The sequence below is a fragment of the Phoenix dactylifera genome, chromosome 2, assembly GCF_051530095.1.
Source record: "Phoenix dactylifera cultivar Ajwa chromosome 2, Ajwa_hap1_PhDact_Kaust_v1.1, whole genome shotgun sequence".
In the NCBI taxonomy this organism is placed as follows: Eukaryota; Viridiplantae; Streptophyta; class Magnoliopsida; order Arecales; family Arecaceae; genus Phoenix; species Phoenix dactylifera.
In genome coordinates, this window is record NC_143191.1 from 27,315,139 (window position 1) to 27,342,959 (window position 27,821).

Sequence of the window (27,821 nt, forward strand, 5' to 3'; positions counted from 1 at the left end):
ACGTTTACCACCGTCTAACCTTTCTCTCTCCTCAGAGTTTCTCACTCTAAAGAGCCGTTAGCACTCATAAATTCCCAAAGGCGTTGCTGCAAATTTAATTACTCGGTACTTTTTTCTCAGCAATTGTTGAGTAGGTTGCGAAAATTAAAATTATTCCAGTTAACTAACACTAATCGTTTATCAACATTGGACTAATTTCTAAGTTGATTAACTTATATTTCAAATCAAATGATGTTGACTTCACCCGATTATTAAATGGAGCATTTGGGATCAACATATATTTGTTTTTTCTTTCATGATAATGGGAGGCACAGGCTACCCGGTAATGTATCGCAAGGTAAGGAGTGGATTTACATTGTCTCTGTTGTGGGCCACTTGAGGATGCGGTCCCAACTTCATACACATATCAGCTTTGGATTTACACGCAGAGGCCTGCATACGTTACTTACAATGCTGATGTGTAGGTAGTTCTATAACAACCTACGATCTCATCCAAAATAGCTACCCAAAAGATATTATTTGAATTTTTTGATTTTGTATAAGTATCCAAAATGTACCCAGCGAATAATCAATATGGGACTAAACACACGCTTGCACAAGTCCTCACATACTCTCCCTGTTCAAGCTCTAACGTCCTCGTCATGCTAAGGGTTCAAATCTAATCACAAACACCACAATCGGTCTGTGGTCAGCCCCAATAAATCCGTGCGGCAGTGTCCCCCAATTCATATAGGTTACGGGCCAGATTCACTCTAATACCATTTATAACAACACATGACCTCACCCAAAATGGCTAGTTGATCCTGTATAAAGTTCTCAAGATCTATCCAGATCCTGTATAAAGTTCTCAAGATCTATCCAACAAGTAATCGATACGAGACTAAATATACATGGCCCTCACAAGTTCTTTTAGTACCATAGAGAACTGTGGCCTAGTTATAATGAGTTTATAGTGCATAGCTCTGTATTTCCCTTACCTTTACATTTTATTTTTTTTTAAAAAAAAATTCCCGACAGAGGATCCGGTACGCTATGATCTTAACGAACAATCATAGCTCGCATTATATCTCAACTCCATCTCCTGTATCTTGCGGCAATGTCAACGATCCAACACTAAACAATCCGACTCCAACGATAAAAAACCGGTTCCAACTCTTAGGCAGTTGTTTACCGAGAAAAACTCTGAGACTGTTGCACCCCGGCACCAATAATCTTCTCATGAACTGCATTCTTTATGCTAATTTTCCGACATTCTCTCCCTAAAATTCTCTCTCTTTCGCCTAGCACTATAAAGACCACGACAGTGATGCGATTGGCCTCTGAAGAAGAAAAAGATGAGATGGTTAACGGCGTTTGGCCTCCTTGTCTTCCTTGCGGCGGCGGCGGCGTTCTCGTCTCCGGCGGCCGCCGTCGAATGCAACAACGTCATCTACAACAAGGGAGCGTCCTGGTCCAGAAACAAGGAAGATGGGACCCACTACGACCAGGCCCGCATGAACGACACGTGGCGCAATGAGTTCCTCTCCCGCTACCACCTCGCCCCCTCCGATGACGCGGCCTGGATGGGCCTGCTCCCCCGGAGAGCTGGACCGGCGGAGAACCAGCTCCACTGGGCCATGGTCTACCGGTCCATGAAGCGGCCCGGTCCGGCCCGCGGCTGGAAGGGAGGAGGCAGCTTCTTGAAGGACATGTCGCTCCACGACGTCCGGATCGACCCGGACTCGGTCCACGGCCAAGCCCAGAAGACCAACCTGGAGTACCTGCTCCTCCTCGACCCGGACCGGCTCGTCTGGAGCTTCCGGAAAACCGCCGGTCTGAAAACCATCGGTGAACCGTACGGAGGGTGGGAGAAGCCCGAGAGCGAGCTCCGCGGCCACTTTGTCGGTGAGCGCAATCGCGTCCATCTAAATCCTCATGATTCGTGTGTGAGTCGTGATATCATTGATGCAATCTAGCACTAATTTTGATGAATTTTCAGGGCATTTTGTGAGTGCTACTGCGTTGATGTGGGCGAGCACTCATAACGAGACCATTCGTGAGAGGATGAACAAAGTGGTTGATGCGCTTGATGAATGCCAAAAGGCAATAGGAACTGGGTATCTTTCAGCTTTTCCCACCGAGGAATTCGACCGTTATGAAGCTGTTGTATATGTATGGGCTCCCTACTACACCATACACAAGGTGAGCTTTCAAAAATAGCCTCAAAAATCTGTACGTATATATGAAGAGAATCCGATAGGTATTGAATAATGACTATATTTTAACAGATCATGACAGGACTTTTGGACCAATATACTCTTACTGGAAACACTAGGGCTCGTTTGTTTCGCGGGAAAAGAAGGAGGGAAAGTGTGGTCAACGGGAAAGTAATGAAATGCCTCTTGTTTGGTTGGAGTTTTCAAAGGAGAGAGAAGGGAAAGTTGTATTCCCATGGGAATGTGATTCCCACATTTCATGGGAAAGTCTTTCCCATGAGAAACATGGGAAAGTTACTTTCCCATGAGGCGGGAATCGCTCCATTTTTACTTTTTCCCAAAAAGTCCCTTCAACATTAAAGAAGCATTAAAGAGGCATTAAAAACCTAATTTTTATTAAGGGCATAATAGGAATTATATATAACTTTCCTAGGAAAGTGGATGGCCAACCAAACATAAGCATCTTGGAAATTTGTCACTTTTCCATGGTCAACCAAACATGCCAAAAGTACTTTTCTAGGCATCCTCTTCCTAGGAATTTGTTTCCCGGGAATCATATTCCTAGGAAGAAAAATGCTTTCCGCGAACCAAACGAGCCCTAAAGCATTGAACATGGTGATTTGGATGGCCAAGTACTTCAGCAATCGTGTGACAAACTTCATTAAGAAGTATACTATTGCCAGACACTGGGAGGCAATGAATGAAGAAACAGGTGGCATGAATGATGTTCTTTATAGACTGTATAGCATCACAGTAAGTTCAATGGTTATTATTCTGATGCTAAATATGAAGAAAATATGCTTCAGTCTCAAGTCATTTCATATGCAAAATTATGCATCGTCTTTTATGTTAAGCCTGATATGTATTGTTGACCCATTTTTAATTAGACTATGTTTTCAGATGAATTGATTAGTCAACATGGTATTAGAGCTCTGGTTTGCTAAATGTCGTGAGTTTGAATACTCTCCATGTTATTTATTTATTTAATTTAACCTGGTTATTATTTAGACTCGTTTTGATCATTGTAGACCCTCCACATGTATAATCTGAGAATTTTATGTGCATAAACTTTTCAGGCCAATTTGTTAATTAATAATTTATTCTCCTAAATTGAGCTCACTATCAAAAGAAATGGAGAACTTGCTAACATTAATGCATGTGGAAATAGGGAATCCATTTTTTTCCTTCTAAATCTAGTCATGCTTTTCATAAATAGGATCAAAATTATAATATGCAAGTGGATAATTATGAATAGAAATTCCGAAAATAATTGTTGCGTATAAAATACGCATGGTGAAATTGTCAACTTTTACATGCATATATTTTAAGTCGTTTTTATGAATGCCTAGTTAAGCAAATAATCGAACTTTAATTATACATTCACATGTAGCAACGATATATCATGAATGCAAGGATATCAATTTATTTAAATTTTCAAAGGAAAAGATTAGATGAAAAGTGTCTGTTTCATTATTTTACATGGTCTCAACATATCACATTAGATTTTATTAATGCATAATTTATTGTTTTATTAGCATATGCGAATATATACATGCGGAACTTTTAACACCTCAGCTAATGATTTTAATGAATTACTTGTAGAGTGATGAGAAACATTTGGTACTGGCCCATCTTTTTGGCAAACCATGTTTTCTTGGACCACTTGCATTACAGGTAATATTATTCATATCCCAATCCAACACTATTTTCTGAATCCATCATCTTATTAGTTGATAAGAACTTGATTATACTTCTAATTGTTAATTTGAATCAAAATTTTACAATTTTCTCTCACAGGTTGATAGTCTTTCTGGTTTACATGCCAACACTCACATCCCCATCCTCATTGGAGCCCAGACGCGTTATGAAGTAACTGGAGACTTGCTCTACAGGGTATGTTCTATTGCATGCCAAAAGTTTTCTCTTACTATCTCTTCATAAGGTATTAAAGTTTATTATTTTGAATTTAAGGCGAGTTTATCCGAATGAAGTTAGGGTTGCACCATTTGCCAGAGCAGATAAGGGAATGGATACTTGGAAGTTTCATCTTTTTCAAGCATATGTTTTTACCAATTACAATCATTTAAAATCATCTATCTTACTATCTTAAGCTCTTTATCTTTTCCCCCCCTTCAAATGCCAGGACATTGGGACAGTATTTATGGATTTTGTCAATTCTTCACATCTATATGCAACAGGTGGAACTTCATATGATGAGCACTGGTAAGCACTTTTAATCTTTTAATTATGTTATTTGTGAAAGTAATAACCTGATTCTGAATTATTATGCTTTGTGCTTTGATGATGCTTGATTGTACATACAGGACCGATCCGACACGGTTAGTAGGCACTTTAAAGATGAACACTGAAGAATCTTGCACTACCTACAACATGTTAAAGGTTTGTCATACTTCTCTACATGATGTCATACTATGACTTCTAGCAATTAAACTAATTTCTATTACCAATATTTGTTTAATTTACCCTTGTTTATAGATTAGCTGTGAATTTAATTTCAGGAGAATTGTATGGAGTAAGACTTGTAATAAGACTTATAATAGCTATATATATATATATATATGTTGGGGATAACGCAGGTTTCACGCAATCTATTTCGATGGACAAAGGAAATGGCATATGCAGATTACTATGAACGAGCACTTACAAATGGCGTGTTGGGGATTCAAAGAGGAAGAGAGCCAGGAGTCATGATTTATTTTCTTCCTCTGAATCCAGGAGGTTCGAAAGCAATCAGTGGTCAAGGTGGCTGGGGGAGCAAGTCTGATAGCTTTTGGTGTTGCTATGGGACAGGTTGTGCCTGTCACCTACATTTACAACTTGTTGGTTGTGTTCTTTTTCTTTTGATCTATTCCCATTTTTTTCCCCATAATAATATCGGTAATCAGATCGAAGCATTTTCATACATCAAGTTATAAAATTTGAAGGCATATGTAGAGTTCGGTGCAGCTGCAAAAATCTCATAAACAACTCTACTCCAATTTAAGCACTGCATATATTCACATACAGCAACAATAGTTAGCTTTTTGGAATCAAACTTAATAAGCAACTTATTTATCACAAATTTGAGGATCAACTTTAACCATTCATTTTATGTATTTATAAGCAGACATAGGATTGTGATTGAAGATAATGAGGATAATTAGCACATAAACATTTATATGATTTAACAGGTAGAAATCAAGATTTGAAGTGAAATGCATTTCTTGGATCCCTAATCCTTCTTTTTTTCCCCCTAAGAGCATCCTGTGATGGTGCTATAAATAAAAATAAGTTAGCCGTGAGCAATATATTTCTATTGATACTTCATTTGACAGCCAATGATTCAGCTTTTTCTCCCCAGCTACTGAATCATTCTCAAAGTTGGGTGATTCTATATACTTTGAGGAAGAGGGCAGTATCCCTAAGCTTTATGTCATTCAGTTCATATCTAGTACTCTTAATTGGAAGTCTGGAGGAATTAAACTGCAACAAAGAGTAGAAGAAGTTGCTTCTGGGGACCAATACTTGCGAGTGCTATACACAATATCTGCTAATCAGGTGATTATTATTTCCATCTAGCTCATTTGAGACATTGATATTCTATAGTGTAGTTGCAGTCTCACTAAAATGTGTGATCTCTGAAAATTGCTCATAGAACAAATTTTATAATTCTTTGAAACTTTGAGCTGTATTTCATACATGATCCAGTATTAATTGATTTCCAATAAGGAATTATAAGAATAATTTTGAAACTTCTAACGTCTATGTTTCAGTCAGTGTCCAAAAATTTCACTCTGGGCATTCGCATTCCAATTTGGACATCTTCTTATGGAGCAAAGGCCACATTAAATGGACAAAATTTAAAGGTGCCTGCTCCAGGTGAGATTTTTGCTGATTTTATAATTTGTGTTATGCATCTATTGCAGAACAAAGTTTCAGTTTTTTGAATAGTTGAATGCTAAAAAAGTTTCTAGAATGAGCACAAATGAATCATATAATAGACACTACATTACAGTGTGTGTTGAATTGCTACTAAAGTGATCAACCATGGTTTTATAAATTCTTCGTTAATGATCTCAGGTAGTGTCTTGTCGATCACTAAGAAGTGGAGCCATGAAGACAGATTGACCTTTCAATTGCCAATTGATTTAAGGACAGAGGCTATACAAGGTTATATCCCCAAAGTTTGTCAACATCAATTAGTCAATTATATAATTTCTCAAGTTGATTTTGTTCGATGCATCTCATATTCGATTTTTCAAAAGATTGCTTCTAGTTTTCTTCATCATTCATGCTCTATCATATTTCCCTAACATTTTTTTTCATATAACTCCAGATTAAGTTTGATGCTTCTGCCAAATAACACCAATTTTTATCATCGTAGATGATCGTCCCGAGTATGAATCAACAAAAGCAATTCTCTTTGGACATTACCTTCTTGCTGGTCTGTCCTGTGGTGCATGGGATTTGAAGAATGGGAGTGCCAAGTCACTTTCTGATTGGATATTGCCAGTTCCAGCTGCTTATAATTCTCAGCTTATATCCTTTACTCAAGAAATTGCAAGCAGGACTATGTTCCTTTCGAATTTAAATGGCTCTAGAGAAGACCAAGAGCGCACACTCACAATGGAGGAATCACCAAAACTTGGAAGTAATGCTGCTGCCCAAGCTACTTTTAGACTTAGATACAACAACACCAAAAAATACCAGTTTCCATCTCGAAAGGATCTCATCGGGGAGTCGATCATGCTCGAACCATTTGATCTTCCAGGGAGAATGGTAGAGCACCAAGGTCCAAACAATGGCCTTATAGTTGCTGCAACCTCAAAAACAGTAACTAGCAACCGTGACATGTCGAAATTTCGGGTGGTTGCTGGACTTGATGGCAATTCAAGCACTATTTCATTAGAATCAGAAAGCATACCTGGCTGCTTTGTGCATAACAAGATAGATCAATCTGCAGGAGAATGTGTTCGTCTTCTTTGTCGAGGAAAGATCGAAAGCAGTGATACTGCATTCCAACAAGCAGCAAGTTTTACACCAAGGGAAGGGCTAACTGAGTATCATCCAATCAGTTTCATCGCAAAGGGGACTGAAAGAAATTTCCTGCTGCAACCATTGATGAGTTTGAGAGATGAAACTTATTCGGTCTACTTCAATATCGGAGTGTAAATCTTTTAGGAGTTAGACTTGAGGAATGATATGATTCTCTTCTTCTTCACCTTTTCTGCTCACATTTTTGCTCAGCTCTTTCTCAGTTTGGAAGGTTATGGTTTTCTCTGAAATTACACATTTTTTATTAGAATGATATTTTGGGGCTAATTTGTTGCTCTTTCTGAATTTTCTAATTTGACATCCAAATGTGATGTGCTTCTGTCCTGGCTCCCTTTCATATTGGGGAAAAAAAGTACAAGTGGCTATGTTAATTAGAAGGACTTGTGATAAGCATAACTATCCAATCTCGTCTCAGTAGTGCAATTGCAACTCGACCTAAAATAACTGAACACCATAGTGCAGTTGGTAGTTGGCGTAGAAGTTTAAATTCAATCTACTAGATGGATGTTCATGAGTTTATTGCCTAAAAGACAAACTACCAAATTGTATTCAGAATCATTAGGTGCATCAAATAACTTCCCATATCAAGGGATATGCTGCAAATTCAGGTTTCTATGGCGCCAAATAGTTATGGTGACAATCTGGCAATCGCAGACCATTCATTTTCCAGGTTGACAAACGATAAACAAGAATGGTTTTCCAAATTTCTAATGCTTTTTATCGAAAATATTGTAACCCCATCCATGCATGCACACCTACAAGCGCACATGCATGCATAAAAGACATAGTCTACAAAGATTCTTTATTGGCATAACGAGGAAGCTTTAAAAAAAGGGCATCTCGGTGCACAAAGCTTATGACATTGTAGTTTCTGGAAAAGGCTACATATATAGAGTCTTACCCTTGCATATAGAAAGGTTGTTTTCTAGTTTTGAATTTGTGAACTTGATATTATAATGGAGCAACCTTACAAGGTTCACTCTCTATTGGATGGTAAGGAAGCTTCATCTAACAAAATTTATTCAAAAACATTCAAAAATAAATTCTGATTTAGGTCCCTTTGAATCAATAATGACTACTCTCTCGTTTAGATATTTTCAAGGCCTCCTGTTATGCATAGGTACAAGCAATTATCAGATAGGCAATCATATCCAACTTCTTTTCAGATAGTGTTTGATCTATATCTAGAAACGAAATTAGTTCCCTATTCAAATAAAACTCTTTCACCGCTTAAAGAAAAATTGAAGGGTAGCTCTCCAATAACATGATCATTTTAAGTTACACAACTAAAAAGATAACCGTCACTCATGCATCATCTAGCCCTTCAAGTTTTAGAACAAGAGCACAATACCATCTTATATCCAAAGATGCCTTGATCGCCATAATTTGATGATCAATCCGATCTTTCTCAAACTTTAAGTATTGCATGTCGATCATAATCACTCTGACCATTCAAATCCAAACCATTTTTTTGGCGGTATATCTCATGACGCCCAACATTGAACTAATAACATAAGAAAATCTTATGTATTATAAGTTCAAACTAAAACACTTACATTGCTCATATCAATCCACTCTCTCACGTCTAAAACATGTTGTATGGTTTCAAAAAAAGACCTAATCATATATGCAATATTTTTAATGAATTATAGCCTCACTCCGTGTTTGGAGCAACTTTAGTTGTGCTACTTATGATGATCAGAACAAGTAGTCAACAAATGCTAGTGAAGGAACCCAACATGTCCTTGTTTTTATAGCCATATAATTAAGGAACCTGGGGAGGTTTTATAGGTATTACCTTGGAGAGTTGGAGGCCGCCACCATCAAGCGCGTTCAGCCTTCTTCCTATGTCACGTGCATAATACGTGACAGAAAGGAAGGCAGGCACGTGAGGGCGATTTCGTTATTTACTCAAAATGCGGGTGTATTTATGCGAACATACCTTACTTAATATATCATCCTCGCCCGCGCGATCTAGGGTTTTTTGTTGAGCCGCATCTCTCTCAGCTTAGCGTTTTAGAGGAAGGAGAGAGAGAGAGAGAGAGAGAGAGAGAGAGAGAGAGCGTAGACCGGCGGCGGGGGCGGCGACGATGGTGGAGAAGGCGAGCAAGGGGCGGAAGGAGGAAGTGGTCACGAGGGAGTACACCATCAATCTCCACAAACGCCTGCATGGATGGTATTTTCCATTGTCCTCTCCCCCTTCTTCCCCAACCCTCTTTTTCACCCTTCTTGATTTGTGGAGGCGTTTGAGTAGTGGATTTGTTCGTTATTTGAATCGTGGATTTGTTTATCCCAAATGGAAATCTTTACGTTGCTCCTGATCTGTTTTCGTTGTTTTTTCATGAATCTGTTGATTTTTTGATCGTTATTCGCCTTCTGTATTGAAATTTCCATCCATCATATATTCGTGATCTACTCCCTGATGGTGCTATTTGTTTCATTTGGTGACAACGATATTACTAGATCGTTCTCGTAGGTAATGCATCTTTTTGTTTAGTTAAATCTACTGGCTATGCATACATTATGGGTCTTTTGTTGGATTGAATTTGTTTTTGATCGCTTGTGATGTCATTTTAGAAAGAGATCTGGCTAGATTTCTGAGAGGGAGAACGTTATTAAAAGTGTGTGGAGTCGGTGTGGTTGTGCTCGAGATTAGATGGATAGAGGACGTTTAAAAAAATTTTCCTTTAAGGGAATGGTGATTTTCCTTAAGTTTCATCTTAAAGTCAGTATATGATGTATCTATAAGACGAGAATGACTGGACGCTAGACATGGTTGACCATTGCAGGTTTTGGTGAGGAAGAACAGAGTTTTTTTAAAAAATTAAATGTGCCTCATCTTAATTTTAGGACCATCATGTTTGAATAAATGGGCAAAAACGAACATTGCAGTATGCCGGGTTGTCCATGCACAAATGCTTACACCTGCACATGTGCTCACCTTGGAGGTGTATATTGGTTCATTCAAACATCGATACTGCTATAAGCTGCTACAAGGGTGTTAATGATGTATCATTTTCTCTCTCTCGAGAGAGAGAGGGAGGGTAATTTGGATCTGGTCGGGTGAATCTCCACTTAGATTCATATCGATGATTTGAATTGTTGAATGCGATCTACTATTTCTAAAGTACCTACCAAAAATAGTGTGATTTGGAGATCCCTATTCCATACATCAACCGATAAAAAAATATGTATTGTTTTGTTATATTTAAGTTGTCCAATTTTTGACCACTTGATGCATAGGCTAGGGGTCTCCAAATCATATGATTTTTTGGTGCATAAGCATATTAGAGGTAATGGATCACATCCAATAACTCGGATGACTGGATCTAAGTGCAGATCCACTTTGACAGGATCCTAGTCTACCTCTCTCTATATATATGTATGTGTACATACATACATATATATATATATATATATAATGCATAGCTTTATGTATATATATGTATGTGTGTATGTGTATGTATATATAGGTTATAAGTATCTTTTTCTCATTTCCCACCAATGGTTGTTAAATCATGAAACAAAAATAAGAATAAACTGTTGTTGATTTTAGTCATAAGGAAACGTAGAAGTGCTGGTCACATTTTATGCTATGTATGATTTTGTGAGAAGAGTTAACTGGATTTTGTGGATCAAGAGATGAGCAACATGTTGGTTACCTTCATGCCAATTCTATAATGTTGTGTGAAATAGTTGGCATTTCCATGTTCATGACATTAGCTAAAAATTTGGAAGTGTGCTATGTTGAATGTTTTATCATACTCTTGAAATTTCAATCTGTTGGACTCTTCTAATGATTAAGAATGATGCATGAGCCGTCTAATGAGCCATGTAATCTAAATTAAGTTTTGTCATATGTGTACTTTGTTATTGAATGAAGAAGAACACTTTCTAACGTCTCATAGTCTTACATTATTATATTTCTTGAGTATGTTAACAAACTAGAGAAAGGAGATTTACTAGTACTCAAGAAATGTGCATTAGGTATAGCCAAGTACTAGAATTCAAATGTACAAAAAGTATATATTTACAAGAATAGCACAAGCTAGAAAGATAGATGCTATTTTGAAATCGATATATGCTATTTGTTAAAAGTCTTGGAATGGCAATTTTTTGTTTCTTAAAAATATGCCTGAACTCAAGATTTCTGTTTTTGTTATTTCACAAGTTGTTGGCAAGACAGTTTTGGTTATGTTGCCCAAGGAGACAACACAAGAGGGGGGGTGAATTCGTTTTTGATTAAATATTGACCAATTAAAAATTAGGTGAGTGATTAACTAAATCTATTGCAAGTGGATTAGTTAGATCACTAGATGCAATGAGTGAAGAGAGATAAAGAAACAAAGATCAATACAAACACAGAGAGGTTTATAGTGGTTCGAAGCCAACACCTGCTCCTACATTCACTCCCCAAGTCGCACTTGGAAGTTCACTATAATCCCTAGGATTACAGCTGGTTGTTTTGCAAGCTCACAACCAAACTTGTTGTTTTCACAGGATTACAAGGAACTCGGTCGGTTTTGACAGGCTCATCGACTAGAACCACACGATTGTTTTTTCGGAATTGCAATCAAACCTAGTTGGTTTTTTCTCGGATCACCAACCACAACCTTACACCGTTGGTTTTATCTTTGGCTCACCAACAAACCTTACAACCCTTGATTCAATCTCCTGATTAAAATCAAGTATAAAAGGGAGAGTCTAAAGTTTACATCAGAAAAGCTTCTAAAAAAGCAGATTTAAGACAATATAAACAAAGAGGAGTTGGAAGCCCTCAAACAGATTTGAGTTGTTGAAGTGGGGCTTTTCGATTTCTGAGTCTCCTCTTGAATAAGCCGGAGGATAAGGAATAGCCGGTAGAACTTTGAATGCGAAGGAAGCCTTTTGATTTGAGTTGAATGCACTTCTTCCTTCTCTTGCTTGGATTCACTCTATGGATGCTTTTTTGGTGGTTGAAAAACTTTTATGCTCAAGTGGGATGACTCTCTTGTTGTCTACTACTTTTCACTCTGGCTATTTAAGTGATCCCCTTTGAAAAATAGTCGTTAGAGAGGAGATTAGAGCCGTCTGACCCGTCTGCACAGTCTGACAATGTATCTGTTGGGATCGGAGTTGACTCGCGCGATCTGGAGTCGACTCGACTGTTACTGGAGTCGACTCGCGCTATACTGGGGACGACTTGGCCACTGTTCCAAATTTGAATTAAAGTGCATGCCTTGTCCTGGAGTCGACTCGGACCAAACTGGAGTCGACTCGCCAGCTGCTGGAGACGACTCGGGCACTTAGGAGTCGACTCGTTCTCAGGGTTTCAGAAATCAAACTTTCTGTATTTCTCTCACGAGTCGACTCCGCCAAACTAGGAGTCGACTCGGATGACTTGGGAGACGACTCTGGAATACCTGGAGTCGATTCGTTCACAGGGTTTTCGAAACTGATTTTCTGTCTTTCAGACTGCTTTCCTCTGGGAGTTGACTCGAACAAACTGGGAGTCGACTCGGCTGATATGGGAGACGACTCGTAGTCTTCGCGAGTCGGCTCGCTGACGGGTCTCAAAAACTGACGTTCTGTCTTTTTGTCAGCTTCTCCTTGGAGTCGACTCGCAACCTTTTGGAGTCAACTCGCTAATGAGGTCGAAAATCCATCATTGTCTTTCTGTCTGTTCTCAGTCGGAGTCGACTCGCAGAGTCCCGGAGTCGACTCGAGCTTGTGCCAGAAACTTCAAGTGTCCCAGAGTCGACTCGTAATGCAGACTTTAGTTCAGACATATTTCAATACTTAACCAAAAGACTCTGAACCAAAGCTCAAGGTACTTAGACAGAAATTAATAAAGATTTACCTAAAACACTAGATTGAATTCATTAGAACAACATAAAACATACTCAAGTGCTTTGAGCTCATCAAAATCAATTAGGAGAATACTCAATCACTCCATAGGTTAACTTGAATCAATTTTAAGTTTGACTTGGATCCTCTCCAGTTGCGCGCCAGTGGTATGAACTGGAGAAGTCTAATATCGCATGGTTGTCTGTGCACTGCACAATGTCTGTGCTTGGTTGGGCTTTCATGTGGTACATGGGCCAGCACACCTTATAATATCACTCAAGTTAGGTTTGCATGAAACTTTTTTGAAATTGGTCCTGGATTCAGAGTGTTTCTTAGCAGAAAACATTAGTGTCAGTTTTAGAGGTTTGGACAAAACTTCATGTCCTACATCCTTGTGTACCTCTAATGCCATTTTGCTTCGAATTTTCATGGAAGTCTTTCTCAGAAGGTTGCTCAGTGTCATTTTCGTCTGGTAACAGCTTTGATTTGTGTAAAAATGATTATGTTTTGAGCCAAGTAAGTATTCCTTTTGGTGCTTCATTGTAGTTTATCAGTCATCTTAAGGCATGACAAAACCTAAAGTACACATGGGATACTTCACATCTCTTTTGCCTCAAGGTGTTCAACAAATGAGGGAATTAAGGCTTATTGAATAGATAATCCAATTTTTGGATCTATTGCAATAAATATTGGACATGCTTTGTACTTTTGAGGCTTTGTGTTATCCTCTTATAGCTTGATTCTTTATTTGAATAGTTAGTCTGAATTTCATAGCATGACCATGCTTTCACATGACATCATAGCTGTCTATTGTTGCACTTGCATTTGTGATCATTCAACAAGCATTACGGACATGTGTTTGCCGTTTTGTAATTTGTGAGCAGCACTTTCAAGAAGATGGCTCCCAAGGCCATTAAGGAGATCAGAAAGTTCGCACAGAAGTCAATGGGCACGACTGATGTCAGGGTTGATGTGAAGCTCAACAAACATATCTGGAGCAGGGGGATCCGAGGTGTGCCAAGACGGGTTCGTGTGAGGATTGCCCGCAAAAGGAACGAGGAGGAGGACGCAAAAGAAGAGCTCTACTCGTTGGTTACTGTTGCTGAGGTTCCTCCAGAGGGTTTGAAAGGGTTAGGAACTAAGATTGTTGAGGAAGCAGATTGAATTCTTGGCAGTCGGATGCCCTCTTTTGAGGTTATTATGGCAATGGGGATTATTTTAAGATTTTGTAGGGAGTTTTGGGTGCAATTGGAGTGTTGAACTATGAGTTTTTCCTTTGCTGAATTTAAGTTATATTTAAGAATTTCTTTCTTGGTCACATTTCATTGAACCGTGTTCTTATTAATACTAATCATCTGGCAATTGCTTGTTTGAGCAGTCTACGTTATGCAGCTGTTTGCTTCAAAATTGCATGTTTGTACTTTTCTGCCTTTCACATGGCTGTACAGAATGTGGACAATTTAGTTTTAATTACTTCAGTTAGTTTACCGTATGAAGATTAAGAAGTGGGCCAAAGCCGTGTTCATCATTCTTTGTTTGGTAGAAAGTGTTCAAAATTCAGAGGATTTCGAGTTTTGTTTTAGGGCCTCTTTGTATGCCAGGCAACTTTCACCTGAAAATTGTAACTCGAGAATAATTGGGATCCGGTGTCAATTCACGCATGGGGATGAAAACACGAGGTGATTCGACTCGACGTGCGGCGTTCGTGCAGAGAAATGGGGTCCTAGCCCTCATCTGAAGTCAAGTAGGATTGAAATGATTTAGCGCTGGCCGGGATTTTTCTGCTGAAAGCTTGAAACCAGTTTTGGGTCTAGCCTAGCCCAATTGCTAATTAGATTTTTCGCTGGGATACAGGTGATCGTACTCTCGTTCCTACGAGGGGACTTGGATACTAGCTGCTGTAGACCTAATGAGGGCAACAGTGCTTTGAAAATTGGTAGCAACTACCTCTAGCAATTATAGAAGGATAAAGAGAAGAGACTGTGAAGATAAAAAAGTATAATCTATCATCTAGACTATTTATGAAAGGCTGCAGAATTCGGTGCATCCAATAATTCGTCTGCCTTGATTTCGGCACTTCTAGTCCCGAAGTATAATGGGCTATACAAAGATAACAAACATGTTCATCAGTCTGAACTTCATCCGTATGCATGTTCGTCGCAAAGAACAAACTGGAATGTGATACAACGTAAATGCTAGGGGCAATCTTCTGAACAAAAATCAACAATGTATTATCCTTTCTTTTGGTTTGCCACCTGAACAGATGGAGAGAACAATATTGACCTTTTTTTTGGTAATAAGATCTTCCTTTCTCAATACTGTGTTGCCCTTGATATGTTGCCTTTTGTGCATAAATTCTCCTCTGTTGTTGGTAACGCCCTCTTTTTGCAAAGTGGAGATTCATAAAAAGTCCTACAATCACATTCACACAGACCACACTTCTCTGAGGAGTTTGTACCTTGCATTGGCTTGTTTACTTTCTTTCTGGGTTCCATCTCTGAGAATTGGGGACACCGGAGGAGTTTTGTCGATGATGGATGTGAGCGGGGAATCTAAATGATATAGCTCCTCATCACTGGTGTATCCCTTCCTCTGGACCATTGATGCCTTCCGGTCCAACTCGGCTTTCCCACTTGCATCACCCACCTTCTCTGCTACATCAGCTGGTGAAGGGGGTGAATAGACAACAGGAGCAGCAGCGCATGGGAAGCTGCTGGCCAGGTCCTTGTCAGATAGCCGACGTTCCAGAAGGTTCTGCAAGAGACATTGATGGCGATCGTGAAGCATTTAAACTAAAGACTTCCTTCCACTTAGGTTGAAAATTTAGCAGTGCCTTGAGGATGACATGGAGAGTAGAATATATATAAAAGGCTGAGCCCCAACAAGGTGACAAATTTGTTGCCATCATAATGATGAGTGTGCTGTTTTCATTAATCCGTTTGTCTAGATTTTGTTTAGAGGAGATAAAGAAGCTATGTGATAAGACAGGATTTGTTAATGAACGCCTTTGCTGCGAAATCACCTCTTCACATGCAAGTTTTTTGTCTAAAAAGGCACAGGCAGAAAGTAGGATAAAGTAACTAAAACCAAGCAAGAAGGGATTGAATCATGCTAATAACTAAAATGTACCTCCTGGAGCAGATACATATGACAGACTTTGGAAAGAGTTACCGATGGATTCAAGAGTTGAATTTGGACATGCAAGAATGAATACCACATCAAGCATATTGTGGTTTGAGCAAGCCCACAAAGAATGGATAAATTTCTCCGATTCCTTCAAGCAGTCTGCAGACAAGCAAATATGGTGTATGGCCACCAAAAAGAATCAAAAGCACTCGGTAATTTTAGGCAAACTAAAGTAATGGCCAGTACAAAATGGGGAATAAAAAATTTGCAGTGGAAAGCGGATGAAATAGGTCAAATGCTTCTGCATATATTATGCTTCATCATATTTACAGCTATGGTCATTGCAAATGACATGAGACGGTTCAGAAGGATGCAGATAAATATACACTCATAGCAAGATCAGATTCAAGGAATCAACTGATATGGTTTTTCTTTTCTTTTTTCACAAGTATTGCAGAAGAAGTTATCACGATGCGAGGTTTCAGATATATAAGAACCATATAGACTGGACAAGAAACTGGAGAATTCACAATTTTTTTGTTCTCAGCAAGTAGGTTTCCTGAGAGAACTGAGTTCTAATATGCATTTCCATGGGTGGTCCACTTCTTAGTGAGCGTACTTAACAAAAACAAAAGTAGAATTGATGTAAAGTAATGAGATAGAAAGTAAAATCAATCAGATCATAATCGCATCACATTGATAAGATAAAGTCATTAGCTGGAAGAGGAAATTTGGTGCTCAGAAACCATACCTCAGAATTCAGCTCCTCCAGGACAATACCTGGGACAGGATCTGGACAGAATTCATCGGGTGTGAAGTTGCAGAGTATCCGTGTAATTAAGGGTAGATCAATTGAAGGACAGACCTTTAATAAACAAAAAAAATCAGAAAATGCTATTGGAAAGGTGAAACATCAAAATTCATTTACATTAAAAAGCTAACCTCTTTTCTGACGACCCTTTCAAGAAGCATGTCCTTGGGGAGCATTAAAAGGTCACTCAACTCATTAAGTAGACAAAAAGATTTTGATCCAGGAGTCCCTTCCCTTCTGTCATCATCCTCACCTGCAACCTGACCATCCTTGATGGAATCATCAGCATCTATACCAAAAAGATCTGTCAACCATCTGGACCAATTTCCAATCTGCAGAGGAGCATTTCATCTAGTCATACATCTTTAAACTGTCCATTCATGACAACAGGAAAAGGATATACATCAAATTTACTCTGAGCCCTGAGATTCATATGAAGACATTTGTAGACATATATCTGCAAGCTGCAGTTTACCTACTTAAATTTATGTGCGACGTTCAGAAAAGGATCAAAAAATTGAAGTGGTGTCTAAATAAGCTGATTCAACATGGAAAATAAAACATAAACATGTCAAAGTATAATATGGGAGTGTTTAAAGAAACGTGGTTAGACTCCATATATGATATTTCATGGGAATAATGTTGGCAGATATTTTGACTAAAATGAGCACTAACTGAACAGAAAGAAGCATGGTTGCTATAGTGGTTTGTTTTGGAAACTAGTCAATTGAGGGGGTCCAAAATTATTTTTGTCTGGGATGCAAGAATTCAGAGGAAATATCATCAAGCCATGGTAATTATTTGAGTCAAGGAATGTCATGAAATATGTTACACGGACACCTTGCTTCATGATCATGGAAGATTGAACTCAGACGGATCAAGAGTGCATGAACAACCAGAAACTGGAAAACCATTGTAGGCAGTAGCAAAGTGCACCCCAGTCAAAGTTAAGGCCATAAGAAATTATTGTCCACATAAAGATGATTGAAAATTGCAAAAGTTAAAGAGCACAAGAAACTCTGGGTAGAGTAATAAGCAGTTACCATGCACTGATTAATTCCTACGAGGATTTTGTTTTTACCAAGTTAGAGATGATTAGGTGGAAATTAGGGTTAGGATCCCCTATATATGCCGAAAAGCAAGCAGCTCATCCAACTGGCTCGCTTAGCATAATTTCTACAGATATATTTGAGGCCGTATTTCTAGCAATACCACTGGATACAAATTCATAGGGACATGGCTCTAAGGCCCGTTACAAGAATGTGAAATTAACTTCTGACTTACATCAAGATAAAAAAAAAAAAAAAGTTCTCACCAATGCTGAGCACAAGGAAAATGCATCATGAAAACATTTCCCCCCTTAACTTCAAATCTAATATTCCATTTCTAAGCAATAGCATCAAACAAACATGATCCTACTTGATAAAGCAAGGAGCAGAGCAATAATTCCTCATGAATGCATAGAAGGTATATGATTAAGATGCATACAGAATTTTTGAGTTGTGCACCAGATCCAAAACTCAAATCCCCAGCTGGAATTGGGAGAACTTTTGGATCAATAATTGGATCTGATACAGGATCTGTTGGTATTTCGTTGGCTGATTCACGCAGAATGGCATTAAACATGGCAACATCTAATCTGGATACACATTGTTCCATCACCTAATCAGAATGAAAGAAGCTACAATTAACCTTCCAAATGAAACATGACTGATGAAATGAAGAGGATAAGGTTCCTGCATCTGGTCAATTCCTACCATTCTCGCCAATACGGGTAAACAGCCACACTCATGTCCCCCAGCACGAACTGGGCAGAGTCTGGTAAAGGCATCATGAAAAGCACTTTTCCACAGGTTAACTGAAAAACTGCCTTGCTGTTGATCACCCAGAGCAGGACCCAACAATCTTCCATATCCTTTAGTTGTGTACATCTCTTCAACTGGAGATTGCATGTGCGGAGTCAATGTCTGGAGACATGATAAAAGATTTTTGGTAAGGCAAGGTTGACAACAAGTCTCGGACCTCGATCTAAATGGACTGGAAATTTCAAATGATGTTAAAAAAGAAAATCTCTTATGAGCAACATATAAATACATTAGGTTGTCCATTTATAACACAATTAAATAGACGATTGCAAAATTACTGCAATGTCATCAAAAATTAGGTAAGCTTCACTTCAATGCAAAACATGCAAATAACAGAATAAAGAGCACAAGCCACATTGAGATAGCACATTAATGTATAAGCATGCATGTGATGTGTGCTCAATTTTGATTAATAAAAGAAGCAGCAAGATGACCACCAATCTCTGTATCTTGTACTACAACTGGGCATCGATCTTTCCCTTTGGATTCCAGTTCTCCAAAGACTAGATGCTCATGCAACTGGAGTTTTTTGAAGGCAAGGTGAAAAGCAGAAGCAACCACGAATGTCTTCAACAGACCCCAACATTACCACATTACGTTGAATATCCTCCATAAATTTTGCTACATGCTTGAAAACTAGACATGAAGATCATTCTTACATTTCCTAACGAGGAAATAACTGGTTAGGTAGATTCTTCTTCTTTTGAGTTAAATCAAGGTAAATAAACTACCATATGAGGCCAACCAAAACAAACTTGAAGGTTTGAATCATGGTATGCTGAACCGGCCCGTATTGGCCGGTTCAGCATGTAACGAACCGGTTCAGTATCATGGTAGAAAATGGTTTCGGCATCTATGGGGCCGGAACCGAGTGGTACGAATGGCGTACCGATGCAAACCGCTAGAGGCCGGAACCGAGTGGTACGAAGAGCGTATCAGTGTAAATTGGAGCGGTTCGCACCGGTACAAGTCCGGTACTACCTTGTACCGGTGCGAACAAGACCGGTTCGCACCGGTACGCCTTCAGTTTGCCACAACACCGGTACCAGGCTTGTAGCGGTGCGAACCGGACCGATTCGCACCGGTACGCCTTTAGTTTGCCACAGCGCCGCGACCCTTTAAAAGAATGTAATTGAATGTATCTTGATTTGAAGATATTTTATGTTGTTCAGTTTATAGTTTGTATCATTTGGAATTAGAGTAATAACATGCATCATCTAGCTTAAACCCGAAACATAGAAACATCAAAAAATATGAAAAAACATCAAGAAAACAACAAAAAAACATCAAATTAAACTCAAATTCATAGAAAAAATATTCAAAAGAGAAAGAACTTCCAAAACAAAAAAACGTGTGGTAGCCAAACTAGTGGTATTGGTTCAGTACCGGTTCAGTACAACCCAAATTGGTACCGAACCGGTCCGGTAGACCATCAGTACGCCTACCAGTATCAGTTCGGCAGACATTGGTTTGAATATTATGTAGTACAACACAACCAATAGTTGAAGCAACTTAGGAGGCTTGCTTGAAGCAAATTGTTTATATTGTTTGATCTTCTTGCCCGATAGCCTCCACAAACACCCAATACAATCCTCCATAAACCACACTTCAATCATCCAAGAATCCTTCCACACCCTCGATATTCTACTCATACATGGTATTCAATGAACTCGAACCTTAGTGATATCTCCTACCTCATTCATTTAATATGATTTCCATCTACTACTCTTCAAACAAGCAAAATATTGCATTAACTAACATCAAGAAGTCTATTTTCAACAAAAACTCATAGACTTTTCCCCTAAAACCCCAGTTTATGACATATAGCCTTAAAGTTCCAACCCACTTGATGATTAAGTTTAAACTACTTTACATCAAAATCCAAGTTTCCATATATCTGTAACATCCTAAAATTTGATGCCCGATAAATAATCCACCCAACTGCAGTAAGTTCCATACTGACACCTTATAATCAGAACACTGGGCTGTCAGTCCATTACCTAAAATCAAGTATGCTCGAGTCTATTAAAATTCCAAGATACTAGTTACTTGTCACAGGTAAAAACATGACTACATACATAAATCTAGAAAGGGTAATGTCCACAGTGATCTCAAGACTCCACCTGATGAAAACCCAGTACCCTTACTCTTTGCCATACCTAGGACACATTTCACAATTTTGGAAGGTTTACCATAGACATGTTTATAAGCGCCATTCATCCGGCAGAGAAACCATTCTGTTGGATATGTTTTCCAATAAGAGTGGCAAATGAGTTCCTCTGCTGCTACATCTCATAACAATAGGATGTAATCACCATATCTCTTTGTTATTTACTTGCAGACAGGTAATTTCAACCTTCAAAATGGAAAATAAGACTGTTGGATTCTTTCTCTGGATGGAATTGTATGAGAAAATTGCTCCGGCTAACAAAGACCTTGACAATGAAAGTTTCCTCATAGAGGTCTAACCAATCATTTGGTATTAATTGACTACCCCTTTTTCTCTTGTCTCTGTGTACAATTGAACATAGTTTGAGAACCACTTGCCTCGTATAATTTGAATGTAAGTCCTACTTGTAATAAGAGTTAGAAATTTCAGGTAATTACTTTTTATTTTTTCCTCCAATATTTTTTTCTATCCCACCTCTATTCATGATTTGTAATCACAAACCCTCTATCAACAGGATAAAAAAGTGAATTCTCTCTGAGGAATTAGAATTAGGTAAAATAAAAAAAAGAGCATCTGGCCATAATCTTCTCTGTATTTGATTTCCAGTTTCTAAACTTGTTAAACCCTACGAGATCACCCAACATCAAATAGCATATTTCGCAACTTAGTGCACAAATCATGCACCCGGCAGCTAATGCTACAAATGCTCCACGGAATATGATAGTGCAACAAAAAGAATTAGATGTAATATGCAATTTTACCTGCCACCATACTGATTCGACAATTCGGGAGAAGATCCAAGATTCGATCTTTTCCAGTGCAGCTGTAAATGTACTAGTCTCTTGCCAGTCATCAATTTGCTGCATTAAGCCAAAACTTTTTCCTTGTTTGTTTCCAGCAATGATCTTCCATTTTAGTGGGGTCGATTTCCCTTCATCTTTCTTTGCAACACCGTTTGAGTCAAAAGCCCTCATGGTTGGATTTAAGTAGGACGCAATGCCAAACGTTTGAGATATTATCTCTCTCAGTACAACTGTGTTTGATAGCCAGAAAGTCAACCTTAATAAAAGCAAATGACTGTTAGCCTAGGAATACGAAAAATATATTAATCTTCTTAGATTTAAAAGTAATAGCTTATTTACCTTGGAACATCATTACCGCATGATTTGGCAATCAATACAAGGCCCGACACTGTGTTTTTTGCAACAGTGGCCCTCTTGTCCTGAGACAAATGCTTGCAAGCATGAATATATAGTCTTGAAAGACGACGGGCAGGTGTGTGGACCTTATGAGCTGAACTTCCATGCTCTGGTACCATGGAATAGAGAGAAATCTCAAGAGCAGCTACTTCTCTGAGCTCCTCCTCGAGTTTCTCAATCCTCTGTTCCATCTCCTCAATTTTTTGATATGTACTAGCTCTGTCATCATCTAGATTATTCTCTTCCATATCAACTGTTTCTTCATCTGTTCCAACACTCTGATCGCCATTTGGAGCCTCATCCAAGACATCTATCTCTTTAACCTCTTCAATGGTCTTATCATCAGTTTCTTCAGATAAATCTGACGAAGGCCTCGAAGGAACCTTCACAATCTCTGGGTTCTTATTATTGATGTTTTTAGTTGTTGAAGCAGCTCCATTTGGTTTTTGAGATTTCCTTGGATTATTATTTAATGTTTTAAATTGCAGTTTGTTGGATTCTGGACGATTGGTACTGCCTCTTGATGTACAGGGACGATTTTCTGCTGATTCCTTTTTCATGAGCTTTTTGGGAACCCTTGAAACTCTTTTTACTTTGTTATCTTCATTACTCTGAGCCTCCCCTTGAGATGAAAGAGAATCTCTTGCAGGATCATAATCTGGTTCTCCTTCCTTGTCCTGTTTGACTTCTTTTTCCATGTCACTCAAATGATCATCTCTTTCATGTCCATTTTCTTTGGTACCCATTTGAGAAGATCTTGAATCAATTAGAACCTCTTCAGACCTGTGCACACCAATGGCATGATCTCTAACCATATCTTTATATAGTTAAGAGATACAGAACCTGCATTCAAAATACTTACCGTAGTGCTTGGAATATGAACTTGTGTCCAAGGCTTTGAGCATAAATTTTCAATGCAAAGCCTGAAATTGTTATCTTATTATCAACTGAGTGTCAGGACACTTCTTAAGCTTCACACCGTCCAACTTGCAAGAAATCAAAGGAACATTAAGTTGCCTAATAAAGGCATTTCATGCTTGTGTACTATGAGTTGCTTCTCGTGCACCTTCAAGACGATACCTCTGCAGATAAGGGCAGTTAGCTATGGAATTCAAATTTAATAAGAGACAAAAGCAAAAGATGATATGGAAAAGCTGTTATAATACTAATAATCTGTAACCATGAAATCGCATCATATGCTTCATTAAATAGAAAGAATGAAACAATACAAGCACCAAAAAGTCATAAAAGATGAACTTGCAAAATATAATAGTTTACAACATCTAAAGAAGGGAATATAAACCTTTAATCCCTAAGTAACTATGTGAAGGATTTCAAACTTCAACTCGCCTAAATGTTTATAGTTATCCAATCAGTACAATTAACATCAAATCTGCAATATAAACAAGCTGCTTAGATACCTCGTAGTGACATGTAAAATTAAAAATGAGTTCCCAAAAACCAAAGATGAAAACCTATAAACATGTAAAACTAAGCAGATCTCCCTCCCTCCCTCTCTCTCTCTCTGTCTGGTTGGGGGTGGGGGACCTGTGATCAAAAATAGATTTGGTTCTTTGTTGGAATACTAAACATGATTAGAAATAACATATAAGATTTGATATAATACACATAAGGGAAAGTAGATGAACAAAAATGAATGCTCGGAGATGACGTCCTTGAAAGAACTGCAGGAATTTATGTTTCACCAACACTTTCCCACAGATGTGAAACTATAAGGCACTTCACAATTACAGAATGGTCCATAAACTCTAATTCTGAACCCTAAAAATGACAACCAGGTTGGTTCCCCTAAAATTATTGGATAAATTGCAGTTGAGATAAAAATAACATATATATCAACGTCAAATCATCAATAGAACCAACAATTGAGTTATCAATAATTGATCGCAAAAATCAGTTGAAATGATTTCTCAGATAGTTAGCTGAGCACAAAGTGCAATGCAAATGCGACTCTTCGATTTCCTCAAAAAGCTAGTGAATGGGAGGACATAACACAACGAGAACAGAAAATAATGATTCTTTTTATTTAAAGCAACTGCATTATGCCATTTTGGCATTTTATATATATCAGGAAAAACTTCAGAACAAAGCTTAAAGTGATGAACTAAATTTATTGATAAATATGGACATCATATACAGACCAAATCTGCTGTACTAGAACAAACTTCTGGACTAGATAGTGCATCGGGCATTGTTTCAACTCATTATTACAAGTTCAATACTGGACATGGAAAAAAAACCTATGGAGAATTAGGACCAACATCAATTATTTCTATCTGTACTGCAAATGAAGGAATCCATATAGCTCCCCCGTTCCCTCTCTCTTTTATGATACATATTAGGTTTGAGCAAACAATCCTCTAGTCAACCTATTTAACTTTTCTCAACCATGTACGAGAAAACCACAGCTACCCACTAGACTAGTCAGAATTTTATCGAATTCTGTATCTAATTTTATTGAATTTTTTTAAGCAAAGTAGCACTCTATGGACTAAAAAGTTGATCGAGAGATTCTAGCCTGATGAGATTGACATCTTAATTCATGCCACTTCTTTGAAGCTAGTATTCGAAGTATCATCCTAGGTAGCAAATTTAACCTGGCTTCTTGCAATATGTAAACAGCAAAGAATAAGATCAGGTTATCAAAACTTGAATAATGAAATGAGTAAACCCTGAGACATAATGTGCAAGATCTAAAGATTTCTTTATATCTACAATATATGGAATATCACGAAAATAAGCTGGACTTTGTTAATGTATAGAATTTTGGTGAGTAAGAATCTAACATATATTTGGAGGGAAATTCCATGAAGTAGATGGAAATAGTATCAACAGAGTCTTATGCAACAATTTTAATGACCTTTGGTTGGTTGCAAAATAAATTTCCCAACAACAGGAAACAAATTTCATCCTCATTTATAGGATAAGCTATATGATTCCAACATTCACCTTCAACAAATAAGAGAAAACTGAATTTCTTAAAGGTACACAAACACCCATTTTAGCAATATCTAACCTTATAACCACAAAGATCCAAGCAGGCAGAAGCCTTGGGAAAATACAAAGAACTTAGGAGTTTTAGTAACTATGCAGATTGAAGATTTTATCCAGTCCGATGTTCGAACAAGATTGAAATAAAGAACAGTATCTAGTTACATTCACTTAGTCACTCCACTGAGACATTTTGAAAAGAACTATTTGGAATTAAGGCTTAGTTAACTTGAGTTAACCAATAAATAGAAGTCAAAAGCAGCCAAAGTTAACTATGGTGATTAAAAGGGAACATGCATTCTATAGCAGTTCGAGAACACTTGCAACGATTAAAGTTAAATTTTTAGCCAGTTCAGATCTCCTACAGGTCAGTAATTCGTGGGTCCAAAAAGGTAATCTCAGCGAATAGGTAATGCAATATTTTGTTTCATCCTCATAGCATCAACAAAATCAAGAAACATAGTTTTACTTATCCGAGTCCCACTTTAGTAACTCAAAATAGCCAGCAGTAATGACTCTGGACTTGCTATACATAACAAAAAGAAACTCCCCAACCCCCCTTGAACTTTGGCTTCCAATCTGAAGCCAAATCTATGAGGTGAACAAAAGAAAAGGAGTAAAAAAAGCGTCATGATCGGTTCTATCAAGTTGCATTGGAACCAAAGAAATCAAAATCCAAACTGCCAAAAGAAACAGAAATTGGGATGAGATCCAGAAGATTAAAGAATCGGAGCCGCATGAACGAACAAAAATTCAGGCCCTCGAATTCAAGAAACTATCGGATTTTTCCAAATGCAACCCAAGAATCCGGATGCAAGTCCACAGACCTCCTAAATCTACGCGAACACCAATAGTAAAAACAAGAACCGAACCAAGATTCACAAAATCTAGCAAGAAATAGCTCAAATCCAATTCGAACGCAAAATCTTTCAAGCCTCCTTAATAGGACAACTGATATCCGCAAAAAAAAAAAAAAGAGAATATCGAAATGAAAACGATTCAAAAAATGCTCCGCGAAAGCGCCATGACAAGCTTTCCGGATCTTCCAATAGGACGATCTTCAAGAGCTTAAACAGGTGAAAAAAGAAACAAAAGTAGGATTTCTCCAAGAATCAAGAAAAGGAGGAGTAACAGCCAAAAGATAGACGACAGAAAGCTTGGGAAAAGAGAGCAAGAGATACGCCTCGCAGAGATACGCACCGGACGGAGCTCTTTCCTCTCCTCGCTTTCTCCCCTTCTTAGCTTCTTCCACCGCCGAAGCTTCAAACGAAAACCTCCGCCCCCGCCAGTTCAATCACCCAATGCCGCAGTGGGAACCGCCCACGGACTTCTCACACTTCTTTATACCAGATTCGATCGCAGGGTTGAGATCCGAACTCCCCAGCTCTCTCTCTCTCTTTCTCTCTCTCTCTCTTGTTTTGCGTCCTTCGAAGCTTACAGCGTTGCGCACGCAGACATTATGAGAGGAAGAATGCGGGAGTCGTTTTAGGGAGAAGCAGGTCCGGACACCAGCGGTAACCTTTCAGAGCCAGGAGGTTAAAAATAAAAATAAAGAGCGCATATTATAAAATAGTTCTTGAATTACCTATCCATCTCTCAACTGGCGCAAAGCAATCACGTTCGCAAAGAAGTAGACAAGTAGCTGTCGGTCATGGTGGTTCCAGTCTCACGTATCATCGGATGATCGGAGGATGTTTTGTTTCTTACCGGGGGTGATCTGGCTATTAGTAGAGCGAACGGTTGCGATAGCCGGTTGTAGGTAACCGGGCAGGATGTCGGTGGGTGGAAAGCGACCGGTAGTTGCCGGTAACTCGGAACACTGGATGGGCTTCCAACAAAGTTCCCTCCGATGTTTGATAAAATCACGGGAATGCCACGGCCACGTTGTTTTCGGGGTCGCGCTGGTCGTGGGCTGGAACATGGGTCCACGACAGCTCTGCGGTCGTTACGGCCAGGGTCCAAAACGAGGCCCACGTGTAACTTATTCTGGATGGTCCATATAGATCCATCGATCCCAGCCGTTGGCCGATAGGAGGGGCATCATATCGTACGGTGGAGAAGTTTCCAACGCCTCTAGACTACGAAGGGGAAAAGGTGCCGGCCACTTGATACTTTTGATGGAGACGTCCGTACGTGGTGAAACACTAAATCAGTGTTCCATTATAATATCTTCGTTTTTAAAATGAATTTTGGAAGAATGTTTTGGGCGAGGGGTCGGGCTGCCACGTGGCAATCTGTCTAGTGACGTGGGTGGACCAAAGTGGTAGGTCCAAATTTGGCCCCCAGGCCATGCATCATGTGGAAGAGAACAGCTTAGGCATGATTAATCGTGCATAGTGCGGACCGTGTCAAAATGCCGATTCCTAATTGCCATGTTAGATTAGTATATAAAGAAGTAAATGGATGGATGATATGCAGCTGTACTTGTTTATCACAACAATTCCACATGTATTTCCCACAAGATTTGTCCATCTAACGACGTGTACTTGTTTTAGTGCAAAAGTCTATTACTGCTCGTGCGTGCGTGTATATTTAATCTTGTATCCACTATACACTAGACAG

The 27,821-nt window shown here is 38.7% G+C and overlaps 3 protein-coding genes across 5 annotated transcripts; 2 read left to right on the top strand and 1 right to left on the bottom strand.

Annotated features, from left to right (window-relative positions):
- Positions 1-1,989: 1,989 nt before the first annotated feature.
- On the top strand, positions 1,990-7,445 carry LOC103717747 (uncharacterized). The gene is made up of 12 exons (XM_017845337.4): positions 1,990-2,181; positions 2,268-2,319; positions 2,800-2,948; positions 3,798-3,869; positions 3,993-4,088; positions 4,339-4,418; positions 4,520-4,595; positions 4,793-5,006; positions 5,557-5,753; positions 5,969-6,074; positions 6,276-6,365; positions 6,580-7,445. Exons 1-12 carry the CDS (start codon positions 2,005-2,007, stop codon positions 7,365-7,367), a joined length of 2,097 nt encoding a protein of 698 aa, XP_017700826.4. The 5' UTR covers positions 1,990-2,004; the 3' UTR covers positions 7,368-7,445.
- Positions 7,446-9,224: 1,779 nt separating this feature from the next.
- LOC103717742 (large ribosomal subunit protein eL31-like) lies at positions 9,225-14,458 on the top strand. Its single transcript, XM_039117374.3, has 2 exons — positions 9,225-9,426; positions 13,961-14,458. Exons 1-2 carry the CDS (start codon positions 9,341-9,343, stop codon positions 14,238-14,240), a joined length of 366 nt encoding a protein of 121 aa, XP_038973302.1. The 5' UTR covers positions 9,225-9,340; the 3' UTR covers positions 14,241-14,458.
- A 607-nt stretch (positions 14,459-15,065) lies between these two features.
- On the bottom strand, positions 15,066-26,957 carry LOC103717740 (uncharacterized). Of its 3 annotated transcripts, XM_088715751.1 has the most exons (10): positions 26,845-26,957; positions 26,460-26,778; positions 23,110-23,329; positions 22,191-23,030; positions 21,810-22,107; positions 18,771-18,980; positions 18,502-18,675; positions 17,145-17,345; positions 16,954-17,067; positions 15,066-15,830 (listed from the first exon to the last, which is right to left on the bottom strand). In XM_088715751.1, exons 4-10 carry the CDS (start codon positions 22,991-22,993, stop codon positions 15,501-15,503), a joined length of 2,130 nt encoding a protein of 709 aa, XP_088571877.1. In that variant the 5' UTR covers positions 22,994-23,030; positions 23,110-23,329; positions 26,460-26,778; positions 26,845-26,957; the 3' UTR covers positions 15,066-15,500. The 3 variants fall into 3 exon arrangements, with proteins under 3 accessions (XP_088571877.1, XP_008804456.2, XP_038973301.2); XM_008806234.5 differs by lacking the exon at positions 26,845-26,957 and having other exon boundaries at positions 26,460-26,798; XM_039117373.2 differs by lacking the exons at positions 18,502-18,675; positions 26,845-26,957 and having other exon boundaries at positions 26,460-26,772.
- Positions 26,958-27,821: the final 864 nt, after the last annotated feature.